Genomic DNA, 23,017 nt, shown 5'->3' on the forward strand with positions numbered 1-23,017 from the left:
AATTAATTAATTAAAACTACTGGATTTATTTGAAATGGGTCAGATTCTGATTTAGATTGGTCTGGATTATGGAGATTTGGTTCTGAAGATGAATTTCCAGTCGAAGGGGCTTAAGATTAACTCAGACCTCATGTTTAGAGCTGTGAAAGTAAAACTTCCTGCAGACTCAAGGAATAAACAGCTTTCTCTTAATGTCTTCAGGTCTAGGGTTTATCTACAGTTGACCTAAATCTCAAAATATTGCTCCCAAATGGAGCAAACTTTTTTGATATATTCCAGACCTGAATAGTCATATTATTCATTACGTTATTCTCCTTATAACAGTATTTCATTTTCTTGCTGCTTCCAGAAATTAATCACCTTAAAAATCTAATATGATGATCACATTTAATATACATATATTTGTATAACAATAGAATAAAAGAATAAAAGTTTGGAAGAATGCATACTAAACTGTTAAGAATGGTTGGTTTCTAATGGAGGTGGAATTAGAGGGAAAGGGTTCTTGAAACTTTATATAGTTCTGAATGATTTAAACTTGTTAGAATGTATCTGTTTATTTTTTTAGTAAATTACAATCAAGATAAAAATTTATATACAAGTTTTAAAACACTTTCTTGATTAGCCACTTGGTTCTAGATGCTGTGCTAGGAAATTAGGATGTGAAAATGAATACTCATGATCCCCACACCCAAGGAGCTCAATCTAGTAGAAGAAACAAACTAATGGGAAATTACAGTCAATCATCACCATGGTAATAGTCTTACTATATTTACAAATTCTTATTGTGTGCCAGGGCGTATCCTAAGCACCTTATATTTTTAACTTATTTGATCCTTATCACAACCATAGGAGATTGGTACTCCCATTTTCTTTATTTTACCACTTAGAGAACTGAGAAAAAGAGTAGTTAAGCAATTAAACTTGTTTAAATTCACCCAGCTTATTAGCAGCAGAGTTGGCATTCAAACCTAGGCAGTCTCCATTGTATTGCACCTTCACCAAAAGTAACAATAAGAGGCAGTACTTCCTGAGTATTACACGCTGAGTATTACATCTACAGTGCATTCTCTACAAACAGGCCACAGAGTTCTTTCTAAACATAAGTTCAACTATTTCCTTCCTCTCATTAAAACTAATGGTTCCCAAACTCTCTCAAAGTACAAGAAGGTTCTGAAAATGTCCTATGCAGCTGCCCTGTAAGATCAGGCCCCTTACTTCCTCTTTGATCTCACTTCCTACCACTCTCCATTCATTCATTCATTCATTCATTCATTCCAGGGCTACCTCCTTGCTGTTCTACAAATTGGCCAGCATTCCCCTGCCTCAAAACCTCTATACTTACTATTCCTTGTGCCTGGAATGCTCTCCCTCCAGATATCTTCATGGCATATGTGTGCTCTCCCTTCCTCTCTCTCCTTCTAGATCTTTACTCCAGTGTCATTTTATTAGAGGCCTATTTTACCTATAAAATAGAACTCTATCCCCTTTACACAGCTTTATTGTTCTCCATAGCACTTAAAACCCTCTGAGGTACTATATGCTTGCTTATTTTTTTTTAAAGATTTTATTTATTTATTTGAGAGAGAATGAGATAGGGAGAGAGAGAGCATGAGAGGGGGGAGGGTCCGAGGGAGAAGCAGACTCACTGCTGAGCAGGGAGCCCGATGCGGTACTCGATCCTGGGACTCCAGGATCATGACCTGAGTTAAAGGCAGTCGCTTAACCAACTGAGCCACCCAGGCGCCCTATATACTTGCTTATTGTCTGTTTCCTTTCATTAGAATGCAAGTTCCAGGAAAACAGATCTTTGCCTGGTTTATTCACAGGCCTATCTCTAGCACGTACAACAGTGTAACACACAATAGTTGCTCAAAAATTATTTGAGGAAAGAGTGACTGATTGACTAATTATGCTAATTTTCTTAAGGAGTTTTCCACATCTACAGTCACTATTTCTCAGCTCTCATTTACTATTAAATATACTCTTAACTGGTTTCTACCCTCACTATTTCACTGAAACTGCTCTTACCAAAGTCACCGATGACCTCCAAGTTGCCAAATGAACAGTTTCTTTCATTTTACAACAATAAGTGACATAACTAGCCCTCTCCACCTCCCAATTCTTGAGAATGGAATATAACATTCTCCTTTCTCTACACACTCTTGAAATGAACCCCTCCATTCTCAGTACTTTAAACTTTGCTATGTGCAAATGACCACACAAACTTCTCTGAACCAGACCCAGGTACTCAACTTCTAACTTCCTATCTCTACTTGACTGACTCACGGGCATTCCTTGTCTGTGTCTGTATATTCACCAAACATGCTTCTCCCTGCTGTGGACTGAAATATGTCCCCCACAAATTCATATGTTGAAGTTTTAACCCCCAATGTAACTGTATTGGGAGATAGGGCCTCTAAGAGATAACAAAGTGTAAATGATAAAGGAGGTCATCATAAGAGTGGGGCCCTGATATGACAGAATAGGTGTCCTTCTAAAAAGAGAGCTTGCATTCACTTGCTCTCTTTCTCTCCACATGTACACACCTAGGAAAGGCCCTGTCAGGATATAATGAGAAGGTAGCCATCATAAAGAGAGTCCTCATCAGAAACTAAATTAGCCAAAGCCTTGATCTTGGACTTCTAGCCTCCAGAACTATGATAAAATAAATTTCTGTTGTTTACGAGACCCATCCCGTGGTATTTTGTTCTGGCAATCTCAACTCCTCTATCTTACTCCACCCAGTGAAAACCACCTCAGTCTACACAACTGTTAAGTCAGACAGCCAGAAATCTTTCTTCTCCAGTTTTCTTCAGCCTACTATCTACATTCAAACCAGCAACATCCATGCTTCTAACTCCTTTCACTGCCACAATCCCTACCTTCAAGTCCTTATCATTCAAGGCTCCTCTTAACTGGTTTCCACCAGCAGCGCCCACTAAACCCATCTTCCATAGAGCAGCCAGCAAAACCTTTTAAAAATGTAAATTAAGTCATGTGACTTTCTGCTGAAAACCCTTCATGGATTTCCCAATGGAACAGAGTACTATCAAAATTCTTAACCTCAACTGCAAGACTGTGTGTCTGATCCTGCTCACTTTTCCAGTCTCTAAGTACCACTTTCCCTCTCACTCACTACAATCCCGTTACTTTGGTTTTCTTCCACTTTCTCAAGCCCACTCAACTTTTTTCAATCTCGCAGTATTTACACTTGCAGTTTCTTTGCAAGGTATGTTCTTCCCCTCACTGCTGCCATAGCTGGAGAAGCCTTCCTAATTACCCATAAAGTAGATTCCCCTATAATTTCAGAGTACTTTGACAGCTTTCCTACAGAGCAATTATCTCAATTTATTTGTTTGCTTGTTTTCTTGATTGACATCTCTCTCCCTCCTTTAAGGGAGAGAGATGTTTTCTTGATTAACATCTCTCTCCCTCCTTTAAACATCTCAACCTCTTTCTCCTTGGCCTTTAAAGACAGGGATCAGGGGCACCTGGGTGGCTCAATCAGTTGAGCATGCAACTCTTAATTTTGGCTCCAGTCATGATCTCAGCGTCGTGAGATCGAGTCCAGCTCAGCTCTGCACTCAGCACAGAGTCAGCTTGACATTCTCTCCCTCTCCCTCTGCTCCCCCCTCCACTCATTTGCTCTAAATAAATTAATAAGTAAAATCTTAAAAAAAAAAAAAGGGAGATCATACCTGTTTTGTCCATTACTCTTTACCCAAGTCTTACAAGTTCTGACCTATACAGGGCATTCAGTATTGTTGAATTGCTATTTATACATGAATTTTATATTTCCACAGTAAAATTTCATAGTCTATTTCACACATGTTCCACACATTTCCAATTAAGATTATGCCTAGGCATTGTATATCATTTGTTACTATTATTGGGATTCTTTTTCTATTATATATTCTAACTGGTATAAGAAGGCATTTAACATTTCAAGTTTATCTTGTCTTCAGCTACCTTACAAAATTCTTCTTAAACTTCTCATTTTTAACTGATTCTTCTAATTCTATTTCTTCCTAATTATGTATGTCTCTCTTATGTCATATTAGAAAATTCACACCTTTGAGTAATAAGATAGCAGTCATCCACATTTTGTTATTTATTCTAACAAATTACGCTGCTGTTTTATCACTAAAATAATGTTGGTTGGTTATTGATAAATTTTCTTGATCATGTAAAAAACAAAAAATCCAAAGATTTTTATCTTTTTAGTTTTTGCTGGATTCATTTCTTCTAAGATTACCAAGACTTGTTTTTAAAGACTTATTTGAGAGAGAGAGAGCATGCAGGAGCAGGGGGAGAGGTGGTAGGAGGGGAGAGGGAGAGAGAGAGAGAGAGAGGGAGAGAATCTCTAGCAGACTCCCTGCTGAGTGCGGAGCCTGACTTGGGCTCAATCCCAGGACCCTGAGATCATGACCTGAGCCAAAATCAAGAGGCAGCCACTTAATTGATTGAGCCACCCAGGCATCCCAAGATTACCAAGATTTTCTACCTTCAAGCATTAAAATTCTCCTTACATTATACCTTATTTGCTTCCCATGAAGTCTTCTCTGCTGATTTACAATTGTAATCCAAATAATGATATGAACGTTGTGAATTTTTAGGAGAGAAATCTAAAATAACTGTGGAGAAGAAAAAAAGCATGGATTTTTACATAACAGTTTGTTCAATATCAAATAACTTTTAATGTTATATTTTACTTAATTTACTTACAGTCATTTTCAATTGAGTCCTTATTACACTCAGCTCTCACTTGAAAATTATCTTCAATATTAAAGCTAATACCTCCTTTTGGAAAGTTTTCTTCATCTGGGAACTAGAAAACAGAGATCCATTTATCAGTTTATTTAGTAGAAAGAAAAAGTGTGTGTGTGTACACATCTATATCTTTATCTACCTCCCTATATATACACACACACATAGTCCATGGTTATAACTTGAGACACAGAAGAACAGAAGCAATATGTTATGAAGCCAATTCTATTCAGGGAAAGAGGAGTACATTACATATCATCAATTCTTATGATTCACATTTCTTATACCTTAACATCATTGAAATAAGGGATGAACCCTAACAGTGATAACATTGTTACATCTCTAGAGCATGGGCAATAGTCTTAACATAGCTGGCATTGCTGTGCAAGTGAAACCATGTGCAAGTTAGTGATACTGTTCATATAATAATCACTTAAGTATGAGTTTGCATTAACATTACACGTTATGTAATTTTGCTGTTTAAATGTCTTCAAAAGCATAACATTATTATTTGCCATTGAACAAAAAAGTATTATGTTCACAGAAGGGCAAGGAAGCAAAGCAGTGTGAAAAATTCTAAAAAATCTACACCCAAATAAATCCAAGACTTCTTACAACAAATATAACATCAAAAATCTAAGTGAAAGTGAAAAAGCTCTAGAGATCTGTTTCACAACATTGTAAATATACTCCGCATTACTTAACTGTACACATAAAAATAGGTAAGATTGTAAATTTTATGATTTTTTTTACCACAATAAAAGTTTTCTTTGTTTTTGTATTTTTAAGTAGGCTCCACACCAAGTGCAGAGCCCAACATGAGGCTCAAATTCATAACCCTGAGATCAAATCAAATATATGAATAACAAAGACCCTGTAATGCCAAAACTGTAAAACATTACTGAGAAAATTTTAAGATCAAAAGATCAAAATAGAAAGATATTTTATTACAATATTGAAACATATCAATAAAATATTATAAAAATGTTAATTTTCTCCAAGATTTATATATACAATGAGGGGCGCCTGGCTGCCTCAGTCGGTAGAGTATGTGACTCTTGATCTCAGTTGTGACTTCAAGCCCCACGTTGGGTGTAGAGATTACTTAAAAATAAGATCTTAAAAAAAAAAAAGATTTACATACACAATGAAATTCCAGTCAAATTCCTAGCATGGTTATATACATGGGTGGAAATTGTTAAGCTAATTCTAAATGTATATGGAAACACAAAAGGCTAAAAAGAACAAGGTGAAAAGATTTAGAGATACATGAAAACACATTCTTTATAAGACATGAAGACTTTTAAAACTACAGACCAATGAATCAGAATAGAAACCAAAACTAGACTCAAAATACATGAACACCTGATTTATGGCAAAGGGGGCAATGCAAAGGAATGGAGTGAAGACAGCCTTTTCAATAAACAGTGCTTGGTCAAATGGATGTCCAAATGGGAAAAATATGAAACTTTATCTCTACCTCAACACATAAAATCAATTACTGGTTAATTGTACATCAAGGTGTGAAAGGCAAAATAATAAGCTTTTACAAGATAATATGAGAGAATATCTTATCTTCAGGTAGAGAAAGACTTCTTAAACAAGACAAAAAAAGTACTGATCATAAAGGAAACAGATAAACTGTTATTATGTTAAAAATTATAAACTTCTGTTCATCAAAATGCATCAGTAAGAGTGAAAGACAGACAAATGTAGGGATCCAAAGGGGTACATGCACCCCGATGTTTATAGCAGCAATGTCCACAATAGCCAAACTGTGGAAAGAGCCAAGATGTCCATCGACAGATGAATGGATAAAGAAGATATGGTATATACACACAATGGAATATTATGCAGCCATCAAAAAGACCGAAATCTTGCCATTTGCAATGATGTGGATGGAACTGGAGGGTGTTATGCTGAGCAAAATAGTCAATCAGAGAAAGACATGTATCATATAACCTCACTGATATGAGGAATTCTTAATCTCAGGAAACAAACTGAGGGTTGCTGGAGTGCGGGTGATGTGGGAGGGATGGGGTGGCTGGGTGATAGACATTGGGGAGGGTATGTGCTATGGTGAGTGCTGTGAATTGTGCAAGACTGTTGAATCACAGATCTGTACCTCTGAAACAAATAATGCAATATATGTTAAGAAAAAAAAGAAGAAGAAGAAGATAGCAGGAGGGGAAGAATGAAGGGGAGTAAATCGGAGGGGGAGACGAACCATGAGAGACGATGGACTCTGAGAAACAAACTGAGGGTTCTAGAGGGGAGGGGGGTGAGGGGATGGGTTAGCCTGGCGATGGGTATTAAAGAGGGCACGTTCTACATGGAGCACTGGGTGTTATACTCAAATAATGAATCATGGAACACTACATCAAAAACTAATGATGTAATGTATGGTAATTAACATAACATAATAATAAAAAAAATGTTGAAACTAAAAAGAAAAAAGAGTGAAAGACAGAGTCAGGGAAGATATCTACAAAGTATACAACTGACAATGAGTATATATCCATTATATAAAGAATTCCAAAAATTAATTAGAAAGAAAAACACATCAATGAAAAACTAAAAAGGGGTGGGTGCCTGGGTGGCTCAGCTGGTTAAGTGTCCAACTCTTGATTTTGGCTCAGGTCATGATCTTGGGGTCCTGAAATTGAGCCCCGCGTTGGGCTCCTCCAAGCTAACAAGGGAGTCTGCTTTTCTCCCTCTGCCCCTCCCCTATATGTGCACATGCGTGCGTGTGTTCTCTCTCAAATAAATAAATACTTTTTAAAAAACTGAGGAAGAAACCTGAACAAATACTTCATCCCCAAAGAGAATACAGAGAAGGCCAATAAGCGCACAAAAAGGTCCTAACCTCATTATTAGGCAGGAAAATGCAAACTAAAACCACAATGAAATACCACTACATATCTACCAGAATAGCTAAAATTCAAATCAAAAACTTTCAGCCCCAAGCGTTGATGAAGATATAGAGTAATGGGAACTCTTACATACTTCTGATAGAAATGTTAACTATAATAACCATTTTTGGAAAGCAGTTTGGCATTATATACTAAAAGTAAAGATACACATACCTGGTGACTCAATAATCCCACTCCAATGTAGTATAACTAACAGAAACATGTCACGTGTGTACACGTTCATGACAGCACATGAACATTCATATCAGCATTATCGGTAATAGGCCCCAAATGCAAACAACTGAAGAATGGATAATTGGAGTGTATTCATACAGTGGAATAGTACACCAGCAATGAAAATGAATAAACTACAGACACAGGCAACTCCATGGATGAATTTCAAAGTGCAATGTTGAACAAAAAGAACCAGACACAAAAAATACATTGTATATTACTCTATTTACATCAAGTTTTAAAAGCAAAACTAGAGCACATGAGTGGCTCACTCAGTTAAGAGTCTGCCTTCAGCTCAGGTAATGATCTCGGGGTCCTGGGATCGAGCCCCGCGTCAGGGTCCCTGCTCAGCGGGGAGTCTTCTTCTCCCTCTCCCCCTGTTCGTGCTCTTTCTCACTTGCGCTCTCTCTCTCTCAAATAAATAAAATCTTAATAAAAGCAAAACTAATATATGGTATTAAAAGTCAAGATAGTGGTTATCTTTGGAGGGAATAGAAAGAGATAGTGGTTGAAAGGGGGCCAGGGGACTTCTGGGATGCTGTTAATGTTCTATTTCTTAAGAGTGGAGGTTACATGAGTGTGTTCACTTTGTGGTAATTATTGAGCTGTGTACTTATGGTCTGTGCACTTATTTTATATGTGCATTATGCTTTAATAAAAAAGAAAAAAATTGGGGTGCCTGAACCAGTGGCTCAGTCGGTTAAGCGTCTGCCTTTGGCTCAGGTCATGATCCCAGGATCCTGGGATCAAGTCCCACATTGGGCTCCCTGCCCAGCAGGGAGCCTGCTTCTCCCTCTCCTCCCTGCTCGTGCTCTGTCTCTGTCGCTCTCTCAAATAAATAAATAAAATCTTTAGGAAAGAAAAAAATGTGAATCTCTTTAACAGACATTGTTTCTAATATATGCATATCATTCTCTTATGACCTCTATTTGGTACCAATTGAGAGGTGCTTGGTGTCATACTTAGAGAAGTGGGGATACAGATAACTTATATTTGTTCAAGGATTTAAATATAATTTCTTCATAAAATTTAGTATTGACATAAAGAAAACGGTTTGGCAAGGTGCAACTATAAAAAATATTTTTACCTGCAAGAAATCAATCTGCACACAAGCGCTAGTCAATTTTGGTGTCAATAAACAAGTGTCTGTCGTGCAGTTTTCATATTCAATACTATCTGGAAACTGACCGCATTCTAGCTGTGAGCTGTGTCCTCTGACCATCACAGTACTAGTAGCTGATCCTTTCACTTGGTGCCCTTGAAACTCAACAGGCTACAAGTAAATTATTAAAAATGAGTATTGCAATAAATACATATTGATATATAGTCACAATGTATATATACACAGGAAATAAATAACAATTTAGCTATTAAATACTGCTTAATGTAGGGCGCCTGGGTGGCTCAGTTGGTTAAGCGACTGCCTTTGGCTCAGGTCATGATCCTGGAGTCCCGGGATCGAGTCCCACATCGGACTCCCTGCTCAGCAGGGAGTCTGCTTCTCCTTCTGACCCTCCCCCCTCTCATGCTCTCTCTCAAGTAAATAAATAAAATCTTTAAAAAATTAAAAAATAAATAAATAAATAAATACTACTTAATGTAAATAATTACTAAGTGACAAATACTGAAAACCAGAAAAACTAATTATCCTAACACATGCTAATTATAAAACATAATTCGGTTATTGATTTAATTGAATTCAAGTTCAACATTAATAAATATGAATTTTTTATTAGGAGCATAAGAAGTATAGTTATAATGGACTAATTAAACCAGAAAGATATAGTTGTTCCTTTCTCTATGCTTCCCCTGTACATTATACAACTTTCCATTATAGACTTATCACATTATACTACAATGAAGTTTCTTTTCATATATACCCTAACTGTACTGTAAGCTTCTTGAGGGAAGAGACCTGTTTGTTTCATCAGGGTATCACGTGCATTTAACACCATGCTTGGCATATCGGAGGCAGTCAATAAACATATGATAATAGGAAGTAAGGGAAGAAATACAGGAAGGATTTTCCTTTGTTCAGGCATTTTGTAAACTATCAGGCTTCACAGAAGAGGGATGGTGGGTTCTCTCCCAGAAGATCTGATCCTATTGCTCTGAGAACAGAGGCCTGAGGATATGATGCCAATACAGACATGTACTTCAGAGAGGTACTGGGATCTCCTCAGAGACCTGATCAGCTTTCAGGCTTCAAATGGCTTTCTCTGTTGCCCCTTGAGGGTTCTAGGATTTTTATTCCTCACAGGGTGACAAAGCCTACCCAGAAAGTAGAAAATTAAGATTGCTAATAGAGCCAAAGGAATGTAAAGGATGAATTTACTTCTAACTGATAAATTAACAAAATTATGATAGTAAATAATCTGAATATTCTCTTATTTTAAGATGAAGATTCTAAATCACACATTTGAAAGGAAAATTAAATCTAAAATGTCCCTTATACTTTGGCTGAAAATATCTAAATTTTAAAACATACATATTTCAATTAAAAAAGTCTCAACTGGGGCGCCTGGGTGGCTCAGTCGTTAAGCGTCTGCCTTCGGCTCAGGTCATGATCCCGGGATTCTGGGATCGGGTCCCGCATCGGGCTCCCTGCTCCGCGGGAAGCCTGCTTCTCCCTCTCCCTCTCCCCCTGCTTGTGTTCCTGCTCTCGCTATCTCTCTCTCTCTGTCAAATAAATAAATAAAATCTTAAAAAAAAAAAGTCTCAACTGTTAGACTCTATATTTCTGATTTGTTTGATGGTGAATACACATTCTCTACAAGCAAACAGATGCCCTGTTTTCTATGCTTCTATGTAGATCTCTTCTAAAGGTCTGTTGAGTTTTAGGAATAGAATCAGTATTTATAAAACCCAACTATTTATATGCTATTTTCCCTCCGAATTTTTGATATGGAGTAGACGGCACTACGTAGAGCTTGGGTTATATATACTTCTACAGAAGTAGGACTGGTAGAGGAGACTATAATATGTTCAAGGCTATAAAGATCTTCATTTTGTTCTCCGCAGAACATTCATTATTTATACTTTATTTATCTTCCCGTCCAACCTCTAGGGTATGCATCATATATATGCATGATGCATTATTAGTTCACTAGTAAAGAGAAAGGGTTCAAGATCAAACAAGGGGTAGCAGTCATTAGTTTTTCTTGTTCCTAAAACCAGGTTAATTCATTATGCTCATTAACCTTCTGACCTTGAAAACTCTGAGAGTGGTATAAAAAACAGCAGGAAAAGACAGTGGATTAGAAAATCCCAAAGTTGTTCACATATTTTACCTTAGGGTCACAGGTTTTTCTCTCTAACTGTGTAGTGATAACATCTAGAAAGGCAGTCACTTCATCTCCTAAGGAAAAGAACTAGAATAAAATATCAATAACTGTGTTAGCTAGAAGAGTTCTGTAGGCAGCTCATGAGTTTGATGGGAAAATACTCCCAAAACTTAAAGTATGCCATTTGAAAATCTTACTTCTGTATATACATACATACAATTTTTTTAAAAGATTTTTATTTTTTTTAAAGTTTTTATTTATTTATTTGAGAGAGAGAATGAGACAGAGAGAGAGCATGAGAGGGGAGAGGGTCAGAGGGAGAAGCAGACTCCCTGCCGAGCAGGGAGCCCGATGTGGGACTCGATCCCGGGACTCCAGGATCATGACCTGAACCAAAGGCAGTCGTTCAACCAACTGAGCCACCCAGGCGCCCTATACATACATATAATAAGTTACATCTAGCAAAGGAGTTCTCCAGCAGATAAGGTACTATGCTAATTAATTTTAAAACCCAGCAATAAAAAATTCTACTTCTAAAATTTTTTTAAATTATTTTGAGAGAGAGAGAGGGAGAGAACACACACACACACAGAGGGAAGGGGCAGAGGGAGAGAGAGCATCTTATTTTTTTTAAGATTTTATTTTTTTTATTTTTTTATTGTTATGTTAATCACCATATATTACATAATTTGTTTTGGTGTAGTGTTCCATGATTCATTGTTTGTTCATAACACCCAGTGCTCCATGCAGAATGTGCCCTCTTTAATACCCATCACCAGGCTACCCCATCCCCGTACCCTCCTCCCCTCTAGAAACCTCAGTTTGTTTTTCAAAAGACAAAGTGCAAGCGTGCACATGAATGGGGGGAGGGCAGAGGGAGAAGGACAAGCAGACTCCCCGCTGAGCAGGGAGCCTGCCCCTGGGGCCTGAGATTGTGACCTGAGCCTACGGCAGATGCTTAACCCAAGGAGTCACCCAGGTGCCCCAGGAGAGAGAGAATCCTGGGCAGAGTCCCCACTAAGCATGGAGCTGGACTTAGGGCTCAATCTCACAGCCCTGAGATCATGACCAGAGCTGAAATTAAGAGTCAGATGTTTAACCAACTAAGCCACCCATGCGACACTAATTCTAAAATTTTAGTTAAATATTTTAACACTAGAAAAAATTGTCACATACCTAATAATCACCATCTAACCTAATATTTAATATTAATGCAGATTATTTAATTCAAAAATTAGTATGAAACCAAAGGAGGAAAAAGTGTAAACAGTGTTAACAGTTTATTTAAAGAATGAATCAGAGTACCTGGCTGGCTCAGTCAGTAGAGCATGTGACCCTTTTTTTTTTTTTAAGATTTATTTATTTTAGAGAGAGAGCAAATGCGAAGGGGAGGGGCAGAAGGAGAAAGAGAAAGAATCCTCAAGCAGACTCCCCACTGAGCACTGAGCCTCACACAGGGTTTGATCATGACCTAAACCAAAATCCAGTTTGCTGCTTAACTGGCTGCCACCCAGGCGCCCCAGTAGAGCACGTGACTCTTAATCTCGGGATCATGAGTTCAAGCCCCATGTTGAGCATGGAGCCTACGTTAAAAATAAAAATAAAATAAAATAAATAAAAATAAAATAAACCATTTTCTAGCAACCATAAAAGCACAAGATACAGACAACAGCAACTAGTCATGTTTAATCAAGTAACTATATAAAATAATAATTTCTACTATGAATTAGACTTTGAAAAGGAATTTAAACAAGAAAACAATTTTTATTTTTAAAAAATATAGAGAAAAAAATTTCCTCAATAGACAGAAGAGGTAAAGTAGCATATTTCTTCAAATAATGATAACCTTCCATTAATAACACAATACATTAGCACATTGGCCAACTACTCTTGAAAACATTCAACTCAAATTTTAGAATTAGGGGCGCCTGGGTGGCTCAGTCATTAAGCGTTTGCCTTCAGCTCAGGTCATGATCCCAGGGTCCTGGGATCAAGCCCTGCATCGGGCTCCCTGCTCCGTGAGAAGTCTGTTTCTCCTTCTACCACTCCCCCTGTTTGTGTTCCCTCTCTCACTGTGTGTCTCTCTCTGTCAAATAAATAAATAAAATCTTTAAAAAAAAAATTTTAGAATTAGAATTTTCTAATACAGTGAGTTTAAAAACCAATTAGCACAGCATCTTCTTTTCTGCTTTGCTATGTGTAGCTAATTGTAGAAATAAAATTAGCAGAAATAAAAAAATAGTGCCATCAAAGAGCACCCTAACTTTAAATTTTGTAAGTTTTTCTATCACTAATATACATGAAGAGGTTGCTTCAGAAAGTTATATGAAAGGTATTACAAAAATGCAAATATACTCCTATATTAATGCTAAAAATATTTAAATAAATTTTTTTTGCAAAAGATGACCTTTTTAATTCCTGTGAGATTACAAGATTACATACAAGATTTTTAAAAATATATGATATTTATTTTAAATGGAAATTCATAGGCGCACCGGGGTGGCTCAATCAGTTAAGTGTCTGCCTTTGGCTCAGGTCATGATCCCCGGGTCCTGGGATCGAGCCTGGCATCGGGCTCCCTGCTCAGTGGGGAGTCTGCTTCTCCCTCTCCCTCTGCTGCTCCCCCTGCTCATGCTCTCACTCTCTCAAATAAATAAATAAAACCTTAAAAAAATAAAAATAAATGGCAACTCATTCTGGAGGAGTGTTTATTTCCAGTTTATACTTTGTGATAACTGTCCATGAAAGAGTTTAAGTCATATTTTTTCAACTGAAAAAAAGAATTAAGAATGTGATCATTTGTAAGCTAAATAATGTAGTCGCTTATTATGATTTTATACATTTGATCTTATTATATAAGGATGAAAAATGACTGAGCCACCACTATATGAATTTTATTTGTTTTGTTTTGTTCTTTTTTGGCAACAGAGCTGCAGGTACAGCTACAATAGTCAATGTCAATTCTTGGATTAAGCGATGACTGCAAGTTTGCAAACTTACTTGTGATAAAAGATTTATCATTTAACCAAATCCTATTGACCACACAGGCCATTTATACAAGGCAGTAGGCTCACCTAAATAAGTATAAAGGGGTAACTAATTACAAATGATATTGAGGGCATCTGGGTGGCTCAGTCGTTAAGCGTCTGCCTTCGGCTCAGGTCATGATCCCAGGGTCCTGGGATCAAGTCCCACATCGGGCTCCCTGCTCGGCGGGAAGCCTGCTTCTCCCTCTCCCACTCCCCCTGCTTGTGTTCCTGCTCTTGCTATCTCTCTCTCTGTCAAATAAATAAATAAAATCTTTAAAAAAAAAAAACAAATGATATTGAAACTGACAATATAAAATATAAACATAAAACTATGCCATACCTATATATACAACTATAATTTCTGGCTACTTTATATTTTAAAAATTAACTCACCTGCAAAGACTGAAGTGGTTCACTTGCTTCAACTTCTTTTTCTGTTATAATCTTGGGAACAGAATGTTAATATAAGAATAACTAAAAGATACTAGTAAGTCACAAATTAAATATAAATTTCTATTAGACATAAGAAATAAAAGAACACTAATAATCAAAAGGGCAAAAACTAAATGTTAATTAAACACTATTCTGACTTAGCAAGAATTGAAACTACTTTTTTTTTTAAGATTCATTGGGGCACCTGGGTGGCTCAAATCGTTAAGCTTCTGCCTTCGGCTCAGGTCATGATCCCTGGGATGGAGCCCCGCGTTGGGCTCCTGGCTCAGCGGGGAGTCTGCTTCTCCCTCTCCCTCTGCTGTTCCCCCTGCTTAAGCTCTCTCTCTGTGTATCTCTCTCTCAAATGAATAAAATCTTAAAAAAAAAGACTTATTAATTAGAGTGGCAGAGAGAGAGTGAGAGGGAGGGGAGGAGGAGAGGAAAAGAGAGACAATCTCAAACAGACCTCACACTGAGCACAGAGCCCAATGCCGGACTTGATCCCACAACCCCAAGATCACAACCCAAGACAAAATCAAGAGTCAAACGCCCAAGCAACCAAGCCACTCCGGTGCCCCAGAATTGAAAATATCTTAGTACTGGTGATTGTGAAGTAAAATAAATATTCATACTATAAAGCAGTTAAGATTTTTAGATTTGACAATATAAATCAAGAAAACTGTTCTTAGCCTTTCAACTTATCAGTTCCACTTGTGGGACTCAAATCTAAGGAAATAACTTAAAATGTAAACTGATTTATGTGCAAAAATCTGCTAAAGTTTTATTTATCCTAGCAAAATACTAGAAATAATTTATGTGTTCAAAATAGGACACTGCTTATCCAAAGCATAGAATATCCACAGGATGGGATAGTTAAGTAACCTCTAAAAGATATTTAACTGCTGGTCTGTGGTGAGCCACCAATGTGGTCTCTGTTCCACAGGATGGCATTTGTTAAAGTTGTCAAGAATAAGTCTTACTTTAAGAGATACCAAGTGAAATTTAGAAGATGATGAGAAGGGGCACCTGGGTGTCTCAGTTGTTAAGCGTCTGCCTTCAGCTCAGGTCATGATCCCAGTGTCCTGGGATCCAGCCCCGCATCGGGCTCCCTGCTCAGTGGGAAGCCTGCTTCTCCCTCCCCCACTCCCCCTGCTTGTGTTCTCTCTCTCGCTGTCAAATAAATAAATAAAATCGGAAAAAAAAAAAAAAGATGACGAGAGGATGAAACTGATTACTATGCTCAGAAACACTTGGTAATTCAGGATAAAAATAAATACCACACACCTTAATATTAATACAGGATGACAGTTTGTGTAACCAACAGAAATATCATTTGTCAGATTACTTATGCCCACATAGGAGCTATGATAGTTTGTGCAGCTTAAGCTCATTAACTCCCAGAATACGGTATGAAGGTTGGCCTAACAAATTATGCTGTGGCATATTGTACCAGCCTACTGCTGACCCACAAGCCTCTCAACAGATTTGACATGGACAAGATCTATGAAGGCCAAGGGAAGGTGACTGGAGATGAATGCAATGTGGAAGCACTGATGGTCAACCCGGTGCCTTCACCTGCTATTTGGATGCAGGGCTTGCCAGAACTACTGGAAATAAAAATTTGGGGAGCTGTGAATGGAGGCTTGTCTATTCCTCACAGTACCAAATGATTCCTTAGTAATGACTCAGAAAGCAAGGAATTCAATGCAAAGGACATCAGAAGCACATCATGGGTCAGAACGTTGCAGATTATATGCGTTACTAATGGAAGAAGATGAAGATGCTTACAAGAAACAACTCTCTCAATACAAAAAGAACAATATAATTCCAGACAAGATTGAGGAGATGTGTAAGAAAGCTCATGTTGCTATATGACAGAATCCAATCCATGAGAAGAAGCCTAAGAAAGAAGTTAAAAAGAGGAGGTGGAACCATCCCAAAATGTCCCTTGCCCAAGAAGACTGGGAGCTCAGAGGAAGGCAAGCTTCCTTAGAGCTCAGGAGCAGGCTGCTGAGAGCTAATAAACCAACCCACAATTTTCTGTGAAGATTTTTCAGATAAAAACAATAATAAGCTTACTCACCAAGCAGCTAAAAAACTAGCTAAGCAAATAAGTAGAAGATATATTTAAGAAGTGTCTTAATAATGTGAGAAACATAATACATTAAGGGGAAAAGATATAAAACTATTTGTACACATCAATCTAACCATATTTTTAAAAATGGGCCCCAAATGCTGGAAACATTAATAATAAATATCTATCAGTGATAGGGTAAGTTTTATTTGTCTTCACTTTTTTTTGTATTTAAAAAAGAAGAAAAAAATAGTAACATGGAAAATAGAGTAAGATACAAAATGGGGGCAAATGAAACATTTCACTTTCTTTTATTTCAAACATGTCTTCTAGAAAGAGCAGTGCCATATAATGACTATCCCTCCAGATATGCTAAAAGCATCCCCAAGGGGTGCCGGGGTGGCTCAGTCACTAAGTGTCTGCCTTCGGCTCAGGTCATGATCCCAGGGTCCTGGGATCGAGCCCCACATCGGGCTCCCTGCTCTGCAGGAAGCCTGCTTCTCCCTCTCCCACTCCCCCTGCTTATGTTCCTTCTCTCACTGTGTCTCTGTCAAATAAATAAAATCTTTAAAAAAAAATAATAAAATAAAATAAAAATAAAAGCATCCCCAAGAAGAAACACTAATTCTAGAATTTCAATGTATTCTAATTAGTACTATAATTTTTATAGTATTACCATGGTTCCTAAACTGTTCAACAAGGTACTTTGAGATGCCAGAGTGAACCCAACAGGAGCTGCACAAAATGTTTTAAATTTAAGGGAAGGGGTGTCTGGGTGGCTCAGTGGGTTGAGCATCCAACTCTTGGTTTTGGCTCAGGTCATGATCTCAAGGTTGGGAGATTGAGCCCTGCATTGGGCCTCGCGCTCAGCAGAGTCTACTTAAAAGATTTTCTCCCTCTCCTTCCCTCTCTGCTCCTCCCCTGGACTGTGTGTGCTCTCTTTTTTTCTCTCAAATAAATAAATAAAATCTTTCAAAAATTATAAAACTTGGGGCATCTGGGTGGCTCAGTTGGTTAAGCATCTGCCTTCAGCTCGGGTCATGATCTCAGGGTCCTAAGATCGAGCCCTGGATCAGGCTCCCTGCTTGGCGGGGAGTCTGCTTTTCCCTCTCCCTCTGCCCCTCCACACCATTCATGCTCTCTCTAGCTCTCTCTCTCAAATAAAATCTTTAAAAAACATTACAAAAATCTAAAAATTTAAATAAGTTTAAGGGAAATACAGTGTCACTTGACATCTGTTGATCACTAAATGAACTACTAACTCAAGGTAGTTCATTTCAACACCAGATTTTTTTTTTTAGTATTTTATTTATTTATTTGACAGAGAGAGAGAGACATCGAGAGAGGGAACACAAGCGGGGCAGAGGGAGAGGGAGAAGCAGGCTTCCCGCTGAGCAGGGAGCCCAACGTGGGGCTCGATCCCAGCACCCTGGGATCATGACCTGAGCCGAAGGCAGACGCTTAACAACTGAGCCACCCAGGAGCCCCTCAACATCAGATCTTATATCATCTCTTTCAATGGCATTATATCTTTGTAAAGTTGAGTTTTCAGAAACTGCTATGATAAAAATCAATTACCATGCAAAAATCAATGAGAACAAGAAAACTAATCTATTTTAAGGTTTGAAAAGTTATGCAGTGCCCAACAAGTGCATACATTCCATTAGTAATTGTGTTTATTTAAAAATAAAATGCTTACATTGGGCTCCGCACTGGGGGTGGAGCCTACTTTAAAAAAAAAAAAAAAAAGGCAGAATGGGGGAGTGCCCCTGGGTGGCTCAGTCAGTTAAGCACCAACCCTTGATCTCAGCTCAGGTCTTTTTTTTTTTTTAAAGATTTTATTTATTTATTTGAGAGAGAGAGAATGAGAGATAGAGAGCATGAGAGGGAAAAGGGTCAGAGGGAGAAGCAGACTCCCTGCTGAGCAGGGAGCCCGATGTGGGACTCGATCCCGGGACTCCAGGATCATGACCTGAGCCGAAGGCAGTCGCTTAACCAACTGAGCCACCCTCAGCTCAAGTCTTGACCTCAGGGTCGTGAGTTCAAGCCCCGCACTGGGTTCCGCGCTGGGTGAGGAGCCTATTTGTAAAGTAAAAAGTAAAGTAAAGTAAAATAAAAGGCATATAGTAATCATTTCATGATATATACATATATCAAATCATTATATTGTAAACCTTAAACTGATATAATGTTATATGTCAACTATATCAATAAAACTGGAAAAAAATAAAAATAAAAAGCTTACTAAATTAGTAGGACATAATACTTATTAAGTTGTTTAATACTACTAACTACTTAATAAATGGAACTGCTAGGCTCCTTTTTTTCCCCCAAAGGATGTAATGAAAATAATTACTGAGATACAAGGTCGGGGGTGGGAGGGGGTCATGAGATAAGATATATTGGGACCCTCTATATTACTGTAATCTCATTACAAAGAACAGAACATTCTATATCAAAATAAAAAAATATAGGAAAAAAATGTACCTGATGAGAATCCTGGTTCAGATGAGGCAACTTTCGTAAAGCTTGTGAAACTCCTGCAGTCAATGGTTTCCTAATAACTATAGTAGATAAAATAAAATTTTATTCATCGTACATATAGTGTTTTAAACTTTAAAAACTTATTTCTAGGGGAGCCTGGCTGGCTCAGTCAGTGGCGCATGTGACTCTTGATCTCAGGGTTGTAGGCTTGAGCCCCACATTGGGCATAGAGGTTACTTAAAAATAATAAAATCTTAAAAAAAACACAAAAAACCTTATTTCTAAAACTGAATGAAACAAGGAATAAACTTGAAGATGAAGTATTCTTGATAATTATTGAATCTGGATTTTGGATATTTCAGGATTCACTGAATATTCTGTGTATCTGTGTAGTGTTATGTGTAGTCAACATTTTCAAGATAAAAATTCAAGAAAAAGGGGTGCCTGGGTGGTTCAGTCAGTTAAGTATCTGCCTTTGATTCAGGTTATGATCCCAGTGTCCTGGGATAGAGTCCTGCTTCAGGCTCCCTGCTCAGCAGGGAGCCTGCTTCTCCCTCTGCCTGCAGCTCCCCCTGCTTGTACTCTCTCTGTGTCAAATAAATAAATAAAGTCTTAAAAAAAAAAGAAATAAAATGATTTTTAAAAAATTCAAGAAAAAAATAATTTTTTGGTTACTTTCTAATAGTAGAGATGCTTCCTTTTGTTTTTTCAAACTAATTGAAAAAATAAATGCCAAGTCAACAGCCAATAACCTATACTAAAAAATGCTAAAAATGAGATATTAACTGTTAGAATAAAGCCAAGACCATTACACAGCTGCGATGTGCAAACACAGACAACAAAAAAGCACTTAATGCTATTTCTATCTTAAACCCATTTAACTATGGTTTGAGGAAAAAAACTTCAATTATCTTCTAAGTACATTGTGCCAGGCACTGGGAAAACAGTGGTTTCTTGAAAAAGGAAGGTGACAGAAGATTAAAAAAAATAAACCAGATAAATTCAGATTATGATATAAAAGAGCTTTGTAACAAAGATTGGTAGGACAGAGAGTAATGTTAGATAGGATGATTGGAAAGATCTTTTATGGGAAGTGACATTTAAGTTGAGATCTGAATACAAGAAAAAGCTACCAGCTATGCCAGAGGTAAAGATGTTCAGAAAAAAGTCAGAACACATATAGAGTCTCCCACCAACAGGAGAGTTGGCAAGTCTACAGAATGAAAAAGAGGAGAGGGTGGCCAGGCCACACCACCTAATTGAATATCTGTTTAAAAATAGGATTTTGGGGGGCATCTGGATGGCTCAGTTAATCGTCTGCCTGTGGCTCAGGTCATGATCCCAGGGTCCTGGGATAGAGCCCCGCATCGGGCTCTCTGCTTAGCAGGGAGCCTGCTTCTCCCTCTCCCTTTGCCTGCCACTCCCACTGCTTGTGCTCTGTCAAATAAATAAAATCTTTAAGAAAAAAAATGACTTTTTTTCTTAAAGAAAAACATACATATTCAATCATTTCAATTTCTTATAAAGTCACCAAGAAGACTATAATTTTAAAGTGATTATTATTAATAAACAAATAATTATTGTAAAAATGAAAATCAGAGGCACCTGGCTGATTCAGTTGGGGGAGCATGCAACTCTTAATCTCAGGATCATGAGTTCAAGCCTCTTTTTGGGTGTAGAGATTATTTAAATAAAAAAACTTTATTGTTAAAAAAAACATAGCTAAATCTAGTGTAAACTTCAGTTTTAGTCAATTGTTATTTCAGGTTTCATTATTTTCCTGTTAAAATTCAGAATACATTAAATGAAATCAAAATAAGTGGATTTTGGAACTTGATGCTATTTCTAAAAAGGGCTTTAAAAAGGCACTTGGTGAAAATTGTATTTTTTCCTTTACTGCATTCACTCAAGAATAAAACTCTAAATGAACATTTCTAAGATATATTCAGTCATCTCACAAAAACTTTAATCTACTGGAAAAAAAAATTTTTTTAACACTTTCACACATCCTAAATTGGTGGCAAAACCGATTCTCACTCCATGAAGTCAATTGTTATATTCCAATATATAGATTCAAGTTTCTCAGATTGTCTCAAGAAAACCAACTTATTTCTTTTTAGAGAAATATATATTATATCAGAAAACAGTCAACCCTCATTACTCACAGATCCTACCTACTCACTAAAATTTGGAACCCGCAAATCAGTACCCTGTTTTTTTGAGGTCATTTGTAGACATGCAGAGCTACAAAAAATGAGTTGCCTGACATACATTCCCAGCGGAGGTAGAACAAGATGACACTGCCTCCTTGAGCTCTTACACTATAAACAAGTGTCCTTTTTGTGGTCTATTTAGTACATTTTTTACACTTTGGGGCTTTTTGTAGGTGACTTTGCTATTTAAAATGTTCCCTACGCATACTGTCTAGTGTTCCTAAGTCCAAGAAGGCTGTGATGTCCTTTACGGAGAAAACGTGTGTTAAGAGAAGTTTTTTTCAGGAATTACTCATAGCGCAGTTCACCATGAATTCAATGTTAACAGATCAACATTAATTAATGTCTTTAAATAGAAACACTCATAAAAACAAGATTTTGATCAATTGATCAAAATGCTCTGACCAGAGGTTTAAAGGAAACTACCCCTAAAAGCAATGACTCATTTTTCAGTAATTCAGTGTTTGTGTTGACTCAATAGAACATAACTACCGCAAATAATGAGAATCAACTGTAATCCTCTTTCCAACTTGATGAGAAAAAAGATTTTTCTTTTAATTTTATTTATTTATTTGACAGAGAAAGACACAGCGAGAGAGGGAACACAAGCAGGGAGAGTGGGAGAGGGAGAAGCAGGCTTCCTGCTGAGCAGGGAGCCTGATGCGGGGCTTGATTCCAGGACGCCGGGATCATGACCTGAGCCGAAGGCAGACGCTTAATGACTGAGCCACCCAGGCGCCCTGAGAAAAAAGATTTCTTAAAACTAAATTCTGTAATTCCTGTATCTTCATATAGGAATTTATATCCTTATATATTACATAATTATATCTGCCCCTACTTAATTTTTCACGAAAATTTTTTTCCTTTTTATTTAGAAAATAAACTATCAATTGCCATCAAACTTAACTACATTTTAAACAAATATTTTAGGAGGTACGATAATTTATTCTTATCTTTCTCAGGAATCCCTTGAGATATTTAAATAAGAATTCAATTTTAACTTTTGAGTATCTTAAAGTACCCTGTTCATTCACAATTATATGTACCTAATATTTATATTTATTAATATGTCCTACATTGGTTTTCTTTTTTAAAAAATATTAGTTTAATTATTTTAAATTATTTTAATTATTTTAAAATAATTTAAAAAATTGAGGAAAGACAGGAAGAACCCAGTGTTTAAGAATTGGAATTAGAGATATCAATATGAACTCATGATTTTTTAAAAAAGTATCTTCTAACACATGTCCAAAAATGTATGATAGGAATGGATATTCACATACATACTTGCTTATATGTGCCTGTATATGCTTATATATGCACAAAATTATTTCCAGGATACCCTGGAAGGAAACTGTAGCTAATTCTGAGGAGTGGACTGAAGGACTATACTAGAAAGGTGACTTTTCACTATACTATCCTCTATTGGAATTGATTTTACCAAGTACACATATTACCTATTTAAATACTATGTAATTCCGAGGTGCCTGGGTGGCTCAGTTGGCTAAACATCTGACTCTTGGTTTTGGTTCAAGTCATGATCTCGGGGTCATGAGATCGAGTCCTGCAACAGGCTCTGCGCTGG

General features: G+C 37.2%; 1 protein-coding gene and 1 pseudogene across 1 annotated transcript in view; one reads left to right on the forward strand and one right to left on the reverse strand.

Moving 5' to 3' along the window:
* ZGRF1 (zinc finger GRF-type containing 1) overlaps positions 1-23,017 on the reverse strand; it is an 88,169-nt gene that overhangs the window by 45,216 nt on the left and 19,936 nt on the right. The window contains exons 7-10 of the mRNA XM_027599161.2: positions 19,223-19,299; positions 14,623-14,673; positions 11,207-11,287; positions 9,004-9,189 (exon numbers count right to left, since the gene is read on the reverse strand). Of these exons, the coding sequence (XP_027454962.2) occupies positions 9,004-9,189; positions 11,207-11,287; positions 14,623-14,673; positions 19,223-19,299 (395 nt within the window). The remainder of the gene's footprint in view (positions 1-9,003; positions 9,190-11,206; positions 11,288-14,622; positions 14,674-19,222; positions 19,300-23,017) is intronic.
* On the forward strand, positions 15,597-16,682 carry LOC113924864 (annotated as a pseudogene).

This window comes from Zalophus californianus, chromosome 2 (assembly GCF_009762305.2).
Source record: "Zalophus californianus isolate mZalCal1 chromosome 2, mZalCal1.pri.v2, whole genome shotgun sequence".
Taxonomy (NCBI): Eukaryota; Metazoa; Chordata; class Mammalia; order Carnivora; family Otariidae; genus Zalophus; species Zalophus californianus.